We start from the raw sequence: 13,317 nt of genomic DNA, 5'->3' as shown, positions 1-13,317 counted from the left end.
GCGGGTTATCCAGATTAAATACTCTAATAGAGCACTCATGTAAATACTCTAATAATGCAGTCAAGTGTATAACAACAATCTCTGCACTGAATTTGACAGCTATTAAAGGCACCAGTAATGTAAATTGTAGCACATATTGGGAGATTCTCAGTCTGTATGCACATTGCAATTTGATCAGTTTCATGTTTGTACTGAAACATTGACGGTGTTACTATGCAGAATGCAAAATTATAGTATTCACAACAGCCTTCATTATCGATCAAATAAATCCATGTTAATTTGTACACATGATATTGTAGTCAATAGTGTGAGAAGATATTGCTGAGGAGATGATATGTTCCAACAACTTGCAGCAAATACTAGTCAATGATATAGGTCTATAGTTCGATGGATTAGTACACGGGCCTTTCTTGTATACTGGTGTTACATTCCAGTCTGAAGGGAGTTCACCCTGATGAATAATGCAGTCAAGTGTATAACAATAATCCTTGTACTGAATTTGACAGCTATTAAAGGCACCAGTAATGTAAATTGTAGCTCATATTAGGAGACTCTCAGTCTGTATGCACATTGCAATTTGATCAGTTTCATGTGTGTACTGAAATGTTGACGGTGTTACTATGCAGAATGCAAAATTACACTATTCACCACAGTCTTCTTCATAATCCATTACTGGATTAACAAAAAGTACACAAACTAGATGAATAAAAAATTGGAAATTTTAAAATGGGAATAGGGATCGCTGAAAAAAGCCACAAAACAAGAAGGGATCGCTGGGGTGGTAATGTAAACCACAAATCCCTATTCTGAGTCACTTAAAAATGAACAGAGCATGTAACTAAAGATTTATGATAGAGTCAAAATAGGGATTTGTGGTTTACATTACCACCCCAGCGATCCCTTCTTGTTTTGTGGCTTTTTTCAGCGATCCCTATTCCCATTCTAAAATTTCCAATTTTTTATTCTAATTATTATTATTCATATTATTTTGTTTCACTCATGTACAGCAAAAGTTATCCACTTTTTCGCCCTTAAAACTCTATAGCCATGCTTACTGAGTCCATCCGCGTGTCCATGACCTATTAACAAGCCCGTATTCCACAGATCGCCAACCACCCTACACCTCGAAAATTTTCTAAGTTCTCTTCGCCATTACACTATTGGCAGCAGCTCCGTATACTAAAGAAGCCGTATAACGATAAGATTCCATTGTGTGAGCTTCTTTGGGTTTTGTTGCAGAGTTAATCAAGTACTCAACAGCACTTCTTAGACTTAGAAGATCGCGCATAGCGTCTCTACGTGGTGAGTATAGTCTACTTCTTCTTGTAAGCGCACGGTCGCGATTTGCTACGAGCAACCATACAAGCGCTCTCTCAGAGACATAAAGAAGTGATAGCGCTGACACCAGAGATTATTCATTGTTATGAATATAGTTTCTATAAACCATATTTCCTTTCCACATAAAGCCTAAAGTTGGGTGGAGTCAGTATTAGTGTTAATTTAAATATTCGTGAATGCCACCATAGTTGTCTGACCACATTGTGTAAACAACATGGCTTCATGCTATTGATAATCCATGGTTTACAATAGGCATTGTAGCTATACACAGTACCTGACTTTGTTGTTATGAATGATGTATGTGCATGCACATTAGCTTCAGACCTTCAGTGCTGGTCACTGTAAAGTGTCAATAACACATAATGTTTATGGGAAGTCATGCCGCATTCATATACATATCAACATAGATTTCTTCACTGTGGTATACTCAATGAATATAATACTCACATGAACAACAAACTCTAGCTGCACAAACTATATTGTACGTAGCATTATATTATCATTTATACTACTGTGCACTAGTGGTGTGCGATATATTGAAAAAATATCAATATCGCGATAATTTGTCAATATCGTTATCATATCGATTTCTATACTACTTTAGCAGATTTCGATATTATCGAACAGTTACGATAATTATCGAAATATCGAAGAATGTTTCGATAATTATCGAAATATCGAAGAATATTTCCATAAATTAACAGCATTTAGTGTGATTGCACAATCACGCTTGAAATGAAGGTTGGGTCTGTACAATCTAGCCACTTTAAAAGCTTGTCTACCAGTTTTATAGGCTTATTATTAGTTCTATGCAATAGCTTTGGAGCGTAAAATGTATTTGAAACATATTTATAAACATCGGCCGCCCACACAATTACTCCACCCACACAATTAAAAATTATCAAAAATTGAATCCAAATTCGATATTTACCCCAATATCGTATCGAAATGAAAATCCTGATATCACACACCACTACTGTACACCAGTGAGCCAATGCTGTAGTTCATGCACCCATGGAAAATTTGTATATGATTCTTCTTATTGTGTACGGTCTTGGCTGAAATAATAAATACACAGCCACTGACTATTTTAACTTATAATTGTATGCTTGTCAGAGTTGCTTGTCAGAGTTCCATGTCTTCAATTGTCTTATGACAGGTAGCTATAGCTCAGTATCATACCATTTGGTGTGTGTATATTCATGAACACTGCATTAGGATGCTAACGTGAGTAAGAGACTAGAGTCCTGACACATGTAGTAAGACAAGTTAGACAACAGCTGCTCACTGTTGTGTGTAATGTATAGTCTCGTCAGCAGCCAAGAGCAGTCAGGTAAATACTCTAATAATGCAGTCAAGTGTGTCTGATATCAACAAAGCTTACACTGAACTTGACAGCCACTAATTGTAAACTGCTCTACGTATATCTACAACAATTATCATTATCAGTAAAACAAATCCATTACTGGGTTAATAAAAAGTACACAAACTAGATGAATAAAAATTGGAAATTTTAAAATGGGAATAGGGATCGCTAAAAAAGCCACCAAACAAGAAGGGATCGCTGGGGTGGTAATGCAAACCACAAATCCCTATTTTGACTCATTTTAAAATGACTCAGGGGAGCATGTAACTAAATATTTATGACAGAGAGTCAAAATAGGGATTTGTGGTTTACATTACCACCCCAGCGATCCCTTCTTGTTTGGTGGCTTTTTTCAGCGATCACTATTCCCATTTTAAAATTTCCAATTTTTATTCATCTAGTCTATCTATCTTTGTCCGTACGCGCCCACATGAGTATATCTTTTTAGTGGTAAAAGCAGTCAGCCTATGAAAATTAAACACTAAATGAAGCCTGTAGTAAACTTGAGCATAGGTAAGGTTTACACTGAGGCGGTTTCTTTTAGCCAGTTTGACATACACGTGTAGTGTAGAAAGGGGCGGTACTGAGTACAAGGCTCAAGAGCGGGCACGCGGTGAGATCAAGCCAATGTTCATGGATACTACTCTGAACGCTATATTAACTTATCTCTACTCTAACTGCACACACGTGATACATTACATCATAACAATAATAACTACTAACAATCACTATCATGAACCATGATAGTGGGTTCATAATAGGGATCACAGAAGAATTATGACAGCCAGGTCGGGCGGTCTCCAGCAAATGTAGGGATACTCAACTTTGGGAGACGACTTGTGGAGTGACTGGCTGTACTAACTAGAGGTGTACCAATAATCGGATCGGCTAAAATATCGGCCACCAATATGGTAATTTTTACCAATATCAGTATCGGTACAGAACAGCAGGAGGATTGATATCACTACCGATATTTATACAGTAACAATGGTTTGTGCACAACCGGATTATGCACTGGTTTTCTATGATATCCATGTGGCTCTTTAGTGCCAATGGCTTATCGTTCACTCTGCAACAAGCACTACGCTACGAGAAGCCATACAAATACACGTTATTCTAGTGTTTTTTGCTGTAAAGCTTTACAAATGAAGCAGTTGAGTACCTTTGTAATAAAAAGAAGGTTCACAGGATAACGAAGGAAGCTTGCTGTACTGCTTTCTCACAAGCCATTTATAGAATGCAGAGTAATGCAGAAATATCTGTTTAAGGCTTCATGGGAGTATTCATAAAAATGTTTGTGGGTACCTAATTGTCTGGATTGCACAATAGAAACCCAAGCTGTATACCTATAGCAATGAATACATGCACATGTTGTAGGTAAATGTACACTTTTGTTTGCTTAAAACTGTAATGCAAATATCGGATTGGCTATCAGTTATCGGCTTCTTTTTATGGCATCAATATCAGATATCGGTACATGCCAAAAACCCATATCGGTACACCTCTAGTACTAACTACAGTAGCGTGCTCACTAGGTAGAGTGACTGCTTCATTGCTAATTGGAACGCTAGCCGCTGCCTCTATTGTGGGACTGGTGTGACTGGTTGTGATACTGACTGTGTGTAGGGTACATGAATCACTTGTGTTACTTACCACTGGTGGAGAATGCATAAGGAGGGTGCCATCAGTTGTGGAGAGTTGAGTTCTCTGAACGGTATTCAGTACTGGTGCCGGCTCAGTAGATTCTGTGTGTAATGAGTTTAGCTTAACTTTCAGATGTGCAACATCATGAAGAATCTTAGTTCTGGTATCTTCAGTTTCCATTATCTCTTCTTCAAGCTCTGTCTCCTCCGTAATGAGAGGTGCAATCTTGGCATCCAGTTCTTCTAAAATTGTTTGCTTCCGTTGTAGCTGCTCCAGGTTGAGTTCTATAGTTGAAACTGCTTCTTCACTAATGTCAACAGTAAGTAATCTTGGACTCCGGAAAGCAATTTCATTGTGTAAGAGCGGTATCCACGGCGGAAAGTCTGAAAACGCTTCAGCTCGTCCATCAGTCCAATTGACACCAACCCTATTACAAAACAGAGAGCACAACTACACTTGGTACACAGGAGTGCTTGCCTTCTGGGGTAGGGTTAGAGAGACTGCCACGGTACCACGACGTTTAGGTAATGGGTTACAATGGAAGAAGGCGTGTACAACGTGCGAGACTGGATGATGGATGAATCAGGATCGTCGGCATCCAAACTGCAGTAGACTGTTCACAGCACTAAATGAAGAGGGGCGCGGTGATGAGTATAAGGCTCGAGAGCGGACAGGCAGTGAGATCAAGCCAACGCTCGTGGATACTACTCTGACGCCATATTAACTTATCTCTACTCTAACTGCACACACGTGATACATTACATCATAACAATAATAACTACTAACAGTCACTATAACTAATTAGTCACTTCCTGACATGTAGTGACTCTAAAAACTAGGTGAACTACCTTCCCACTGGGCTCCTGATGTATTCAACTACCGGAAAAAAAAGAAACAGGGCTGCAATGAAATGCATTCTCTTCAACTCGAAAAGGGGTGTGTCCCTACGTACGCATACAAAAATGAAGGGCAGCCTTGAGGTTTTGTAGGGAGAATTTATGAGAAAAAACACTATAGACGAGCTGTATAACGGTTGAGAAGATACTTCTGTGCGTAATAAGTTGTTGAAAGCGGAGGCGTAGCCAAGGGGGGGCAAGGGGAGGCATTTGCCCCCCCATCACCGTAGTGGTTTTTTTTTAAAACCTCCGTCACAAGCTTACCAGTATTAAACTGACACGCAAATGACTATAAATTATGTGCGCTACTACGCGGTATCACCAGGGATTGCTCGTGAACGCACACACAACATTCAACTCGTTCGTGAATCCACCGAACGAAAATATTAGAGACACACGTCTGTATTTAGCCTAGATTACTCACGTGATAGAGCATTTTCGAATCTAGACCCGCTCTAAGGACCTCGCCGCGGCAGGAGTTACAACTCACAAGTGACAAAGGAGACTAGATGACGCTGCAAACCTACTGCCTACGAGGTGATAAAGTGTTAAATGTGCCAAGTTTATTTTCTTGAGTCGACCACACTAGATCTTTGTACAGCAGTGCCGTCTATTTTTTTTTTTAAAAACTTTATCAGTCAGTCAGGCGGATCAGTCACAAGCTTACAAGTTCTGCTAGCAAGAAAGACAGGTGGGATTTCATGCAATACGTGGCATTTGAATTTCGCCGAGTGAAGTGAGTGAACATGTCATCCTGTCAGCAGTGTGTTAGGACTGCAACACAAGCTGTGGCTAACTTGTATTAGCACTAAAATATTAACAATATATATAGCTCTACAGGACTGTGGATGAATTTGTTGGAGTACAGTTGCGGCACGTGCGATGATGCTCGACGAATATACCTCCGGATCCATTGAATCATTGATAAGTGATAAACAGTCAGTACTGAAATAGTATAGTTACGTACTGTAGCTAGTTGTGTAAGCTGTAATAATAAAACACCGTATGTTGGCTAGCCCACCATTGGGTCATTAGCCCTTTTTGCAATCATGAATGATTTTGAGCATTTCGTGGGGGCATGTCCGCCCCTCCATCACCTTCTGGCTAGCTACGCCCCTGGTTGAAAGTGGCTTGCTCGAAATGTGTTTCCTTAGCAATACATAGCAACGTAATTGCAGAATTACAAAATAATTCACCAATTACAAAATCCGAAACTACTAAACTATGCATAATTGCATTATTACAATAGCTATATCTGGTTTTGGAAGTAGCACACTATCAACTTGTCAAAAGTCTGTAAATTTATTCAAAATTCCATGGAAATACATATAATTGCAAAATCCCCACCTGTGGGGCCTTAATGCACCTATCAATGTATTGCTCCACCACTCCCCCTCCCCACCTCGGGCGTGAGTAGGGCTTTACAGGTGGAATCGACACAAAACTCCTGCCCCACTATGGGGCGATTAATGATCATTCATTAAGCGCCCAAGCATTTTTTGTTGTAACTATCAATGCCAGCATCAAATCTAGTGGTGTGCAATATATCGAAAAAATATCGATATCGTGATAATTTGTCAATATCGTTATCGTATCGATTTCTATACCACTTTAGCAGATTTTGATATTATCGAAAAGTTTCGATAATTATCGAAACATCGAATAATATTTTGATAAATCAACAGCATTTAGTGTGTGATTGCACAATCACGCTAGAAATGAAGGTTGGTTCTGTACAATCTAGCCACTTTAAAAGCTTGCCTACAAGTTTTCTAGACTGATTATTACTTCTACGCAATAGTTTTGGAGTATAAATTGTATTTGAAGTATATTTATAAATATCGGCCACCCACGCAATTGCTCCACCTACACAATTAAAACTTATCAAATATTGTATCGAAATTTCGATATTTACCCCATTATCATATCAATATTGTATCGAAATGAAATTCCTGATAACGCACACCACTAATCAAATCGCCATGCTGCAAGTGGAGCCAACAGTGACATGATACAGTTACTATGGGGCATTTGACATTCGGCTGTGTCAAATCCCCACTATAGCCCCATATATGCCCGGGAGGATACTGGGGCAACACATTGATAGCATAGATATACAGACAAGTACCCGGGATTGGAATCATCCGGTTTTTCGTGCTGGATCATCGTTACCGGAATAGCAATATCTTCGAATATATCACACCAGAAGACTAATTCTACTCTTAAGACTACTTCTTAAAACATTAATAATAAGTTGCCATGTGCTATAAGTCTGGTTCCTTCAATAATGGTGGCTACGTATCGGCCAGCCACATTGAGAGACACACCTACAAATCATACCCTACCACTAATTTACCACCCCCTTTCGTGAGGAAGGCTTACCAACAACTAAACATTGACATTTTACAGAAACACATTATGAATGGCATATTTCACTATCCCACTTTTTCAAAGGGGGTAACAATGATCCGGCAAACACATTTGTATAGAACTTAATGGGCTCACGTGAGATGATTCCAATCCTGGGTCTAGTGTGTACTTGAATGTAGAGTACGTGCTGGTATTATGGGACAGCAGGGGTTATGGGACACCCTGACGAATCACCACGATTTTTGCATCAATTACCCTCCATGATGAAGTAAACATACCATGTAAATATGGGCTAAATTAAGTTTGCTGGTTTTGCAGTACATATGATTTATCGCAAAATTTAGCCTAACTGCAATCAGGTAAATTCTGAACGCTGCACATTTTCATACTACTATGTATACTAATACTAGCTAGCTCCATTTTCTGCTAGAATGTGTACTCTAAGAACCTTCAGATGTGAGAAACGCCAAAATTTTACCTGTTTGGTTGGTTAAAATTCACCTCACTAACCTCTGTTAGTAGCATAGCTTGCAGAATAAAGGGGGTGTGGCTTAAAATTTTTCAATGTTCAATATCATAAGTGAGCTGAAACTGGTATTAGAATATGTTTCACTCGTGAATTGATGCAGTAAAACATTTTAAAAGTCAAGTGTCTCATAATTGCTGCAAGTGTCCCATAATTGGTTAATGGACTGTATTTTGTTTATTCAGCATTTCTTGCTGGTATACCATGATTTTGAAAAATTTACTACACCAATAAATAGAGCAATAGTGACTGTAACTACATCCCAAGTTTCAATGCTTTGGGTGATTTACTTTTGTTTTTACGAAGTATTGAATGCAGGTGCCTCATAACCCATCCAAAGTCCCATAATTGGGTCATTGACCATGCCATGCTCTACTGTCTACTTTGCTGCTCTAAACAATAATTATTATGATTAAATACCACCCAAAGATATTAGGGTAGATACACTACACGCACCAAAAATTTGGAGGTCAACAACTATCGAGGCCTCGCACTATAACATCTTTTCTAAGTTTGTACTCGACAACTATTTCCTTCGGGAATAGCATGTGGTTGCATTTTGGTGTCTCATATATGCAGCATCTACTCTATATCTCTGTTGATAGGTACATAAATTCCAGCAAAATACGCACAAAACCCCAGGAAGAGGGGAGTAGCGCTTGACATTGATAGGTGCATAACAATTTAGGTTGTTTATACAGTTATGAAAAGTCAGAGGGGATATGCTCGGTAAGCTACCTCTATTTCACGATAAACAATGAAGTGGCACGAAATATAGTGGCCAACCACTGGCGTTAAACAAATATTTTTTCGATAAAACCGGGCGTACCTTAAGATTTGTTTGCGCATTTAAAAATACACACAACACAAATAATTTCATTCAAACAAACCTTCTGGAAAATCTATAGGTATCTCTGACAGTGACACTTTATCAAAACTGTCGTCTGAATCCGACATGTACTCCGGTCATACATCTAGCTGAGCTTTTTGCTATTTCCGGAAACAAAATGTGACCCCGAAAGTGGGTTTTTTACGTAATATGGAAATACCCATCCGCAATCTAATAAATGATATAACGGCCCGCGCAGTTCTGAAAATGCGACAAAAAATCCAGAAATGCCAACCTCTCAACAATTTTTAGGCCATACGTATTGTTTGTTGCTTGGACCCGACCGACCCAATTTTGCACAGATTTTAAAAATAAATAAATATAATGCTAGCTATCTGTAAACGTAAAACCTCGCCCCTGCATTGCAACTGAAGGAAATCTATAATAGTAGCAGTGCTGTGCTCATTGAACTACTAGCTAGCTATGTTTATCCGTTAATAGTTATGTATTAGAAGGGATTTGATAGGTTTACATACAGTTTTAATGTGACTTACTGATCTATTCATATACTTGTAATCATGCAGAAATCATACTGAAGCATGTATACACATCTAAAATTATAGCTATAGCTGGCTGTCCTTTTTATTTATTATTTTTTTGCCTACCGACTGACCCATTTTGCAGAGACGTAGCCAGCCAATATCTGATGGTTGGACATAACATCAACTTAACTACACACACACAACTGAGAAACACGCTCACTTTCATGTGAGACATTATCAAAGAAAAACATGAACAGTGTATATACACAAGGCCTAGCTACCTATACTATAGTGTAAACAAATGATGCTTGCTTGCAACATTTACTATTCTATTAAACTTGTAGGGCAGGCATCCGACGATCGTCGTAGCTGAGCATCACGTGACATCAAACTGTTGAACCTACGAGAACCAACAATGTAAACAGTTCATCACATATTTACTACAATCAACTGGCAGTGTAGCTTACAGACCAACCACCAAAACGATATGTAATGTTTTTCAACTAAACGCCACATGGTCCCGAATGAAGGCCAGGGGCGCTACTACAATGAGTCATGTCACAAATATCAGCATGCCAAGAAAGCTTCGTCCCAGACTTATAGTAGCCAATGTACAGTTTGCATGAATCTGGTGTAAACCACTACTCGGTTAGACAAATTGTGCATGTGACACTTTATAATGACTTGACCTTTTCCCCATTTCCAGCTCCATTTACATATGCCATTATTGTTATCTAGAAGAGTACGGTTTCCCGTTTTCTTTCATCAGCAGTAAGTTAGGCTATACGGTACTTTCCTTATCCAAAAATATGCTTGACAAGTCCACTGAAACGAAATCTTTTGCTGCCAGCACCATCCACACTGAATCCTACTGACGATTACCACTCACTGCGACTTAGAAATACAGTACCACGACTATAGTGTATAGTGTACCACGCTTCGACTCCGGGCCATTTTAAATTTCGAATTTAAATTGCGCCAAAGAACGTGGCACGTGCGTCTACACGCAGTGTAATTATTGGGATTTCAGAAGGGATTTTCCGCGTAATGGATCACGTGATACACCATATATCTCAATCCCTAGCTTCTTCGAAGTCATGGCTCAACAAATGAGGTACATTTTTACGATTTACAGTATTAAAAGGGTTGTTTTGTGTGCTGCTGTGAATCCTCGCGTGAATTTTAAACTAGCCACTTGTGATAGTTGGGCAAAAGTTTGTGATGGTTGGGCAAATGCCCGCCCATGCCCACCCTTGGCTACGCCACTGCCATTTTGTTGTAAAATAAATCTGAGCAACAACTTTTCAAATAGGTATGGCCTTACTGTGTATCTCCATGACACCAACATTATCTGACGATTATACAGTAAGCAGAATTCTTGCATGATTTGAATAAGCACCTGTAACAGAGTAACAGTAACTGTATTATCAAGACACACGGTAGTGTGTCGTGCGGCCCAAGAAGCTGGCGCGCCACACCCGTGAGTATATTGACAGGAAGAACGAAAACGTCATTTTCACACATTTGTATCTCGGTGATCACTTATCTGATTGGAACCAAATTTGCTACACAGTTGCCCGCCAGCCAAGGGAGTCTACATTCCAAATTTGAAGGAAATCGCTCCAGCCATTTCCGAGATACGAGCTGCCAGAGTTTCGTTTTTTTTTCTTCGTTTTTTTTTCTTCTTCGTCTTTTCGCACACTTGCAAAAATTGCTATAACAAGCAAACGCGTACTCCGATCGCCTTGAAATTTGGCACACAGAAAGGGAGTCCAACGGCGAATCCTAGCATCAAATTTGGTACAAATTAGATGAATGGTTCAGGAGTTATGACCGATTATTCGCGTAAAACAAGATCGACTTGTTGTCACGCCTACAGGGTAAACCGCTTCATGGAATGAGTTGAAAACTGCTATGTAGATGGAGTAACCATCGTAGGAGTGCCTTTTGGTGGTTTGAAAGGAATCGAGATAAAGACCACGGAGATATGACACAAAACCCAACCTGTGTCACAATTACGCGATCGATTTTTATGAATAAAAAAGTATTAGTTTTCACGCCTACTAGGCAAACCGCTTAGAGCAATGAGCTGAAAATCGGTGTATAGCTGGAATAATCTTCATAGAAAGTCCTTGCAGTAGTACAGAAGAATCGGATTACAGACCACTGAGTTATGATTCGAAAGCCAACTCCGTGTAGCAAATGCGAGATCGAGATACTCTAATAGAACAGTCACCCTAATAGAGCATTCGGCTAATTTATTTATTCCATTATAGAATTTTATTACATCACAAGTTATTCTGTAGGGAGTTCAGCTGCAAACAGTTAATCTTATAGACAGTTCAGCAAGAAGACAGTCACCATGTGGAGAGTTATGCAAATATATCACTATAGAGATTCAGAACATTACAAGTCACACTGAAGAAAGTTCAGCTATAAACAAGTCATGCACTGTGTAGAGAATTCAGCTACAATTAAGTCACTCTCTAGAGAATTCAGTTACACAGAATTCAGCTACACACAAGTCACTGTGGAGAAAGTTCAGCTACAAACAAATTACCCTTTAGAGTGTTCAGCTGCAACAAATCAACCTTTAGAGCGATCAGCAATGAACAAATCTACCTGTAGAGAGATAAGCTAGAAACAAATCACCCTGTAGAGAGTTCAGCTACAAAAAATCACCCTGTAGAGACATCAGCTAGAAACTAGACACAATGTAAGGAGTTCAGCTACAAATAAATCACCCTGTAGAGAGTTCAGCTAAAACAAATCAACCTGCAGAGAGATCAGCCACAAACAAATCACCTTTTAGATAGTTCAGCTACAAACAAATTACCTTGTAGAGAGATCAGCTACAAACAAATCAACCTGCAGAGAGATCAGCTACACACAATTCAACTTGTATAGAGATAAGCTACAAACAAATCACCCTGTAGAGAGATCAGCTACAAACTAGACACAATGTAAGGAGTTCAGCTACAAGCAAATCACCCTGTAGAGAGTTCAGCTACAAACAAACCAACCTGTAGAGCGATCAGCTAGAAACAAATCACCCTGAAGAGAGGTCAGCTACAAAAAATCACCCTGTAGAGATATCAGCTACAAACTAGACACAATGTAAGGAGTTCAGCTACAAGCAAATCACCCTGTAGAGAGTTCAGCTACAAACAAACCAACCTGTAGAGCGATCAGCTAGAAACAAATCACCCTGAAGAGAGGTCAGCTACAAAAAATCACCCTGTAGAGATATCAGCTAGAAACAAATCACCCTGAAGAGAGGTCAGTTACAAAAAATCACCTTGTAGAGAGATCAACTACAAACAAAACACTTTGCAGAGAGCTCAGCTACAAACAAATCAACCTGTAGAGAGATCATCTAGAAACAAATCAACCTGCAGAGTGATCAGCTACAAACAAATCAGCTTGTAGAGAGATCAGTTACACACAAATCAACCTGTAGAGAGATAAGCTAGAAACAAATCACCCTGCAGAGAGTTCAGCTAAAACAAATCAATCTGCAGAGAGATCAGCTACATACAAATCACCATATAGATAGCTCAGCTACAAACAAATTACCTTGTAGAGAGATCGACTACAAACAAATCACCCTGCAGAGAGATCAGCTACACACAAATCAACTTGTATAGAGATCAGCTACAAACAAATCACCCTGTAGAGAGATCAGCTACAAACTAGACACAAAGTAAGAAGTTCAGCTACAAGCAAATTATTCTGTAGAGAGTTCATCTACAAACAAATCAACCTGTAGAGCAATCAGCTAGAAAAAAATCACCCTGAAGAGAGGT

At 39.2% G+C, this 13,317-nt stretch overlaps 1 protein-coding gene across 1 annotated transcript in view; it reads right to left on the bottom strand.

Annotated features, from left to right (window-relative positions):
* Positions 1 to 9,152, bottom strand: part of LOC136263800 (uncharacterized) — a 99,659-nt gene extending 90,507 nt beyond the window's left edge. The window contains exon 1 of the mRNA XM_066058424.1: positions 9,031 to 9,152. Within this exon, the coding sequence (XP_065914496.1) occupies positions 9,031 to 9,097 (67 nt within the window). The 5' untranslated portion in view covers positions 9,098 to 9,152. The remainder of the gene's footprint in view (positions 1 to 9,030) is intronic.
* Positions 9,153 to 13,317: the final 4,165 nt, after the last annotated feature.

The sequence above is a fragment of the Dysidea avara genome, chromosome 8 (assembly GCF_963678975.1).
Source record: "Dysidea avara chromosome 8, odDysAvar1.4, whole genome shotgun sequence".
In the NCBI taxonomy this organism is placed as follows: Eukaryota; Metazoa; Porifera; class Demospongiae; order Dictyoceratida; family Dysideidae; genus Dysidea; species Dysidea avara.
Note: the sequence above shows the minus strand (reverse complement) of the source record. Positions and strands in the feature narration are given on the sequence as shown.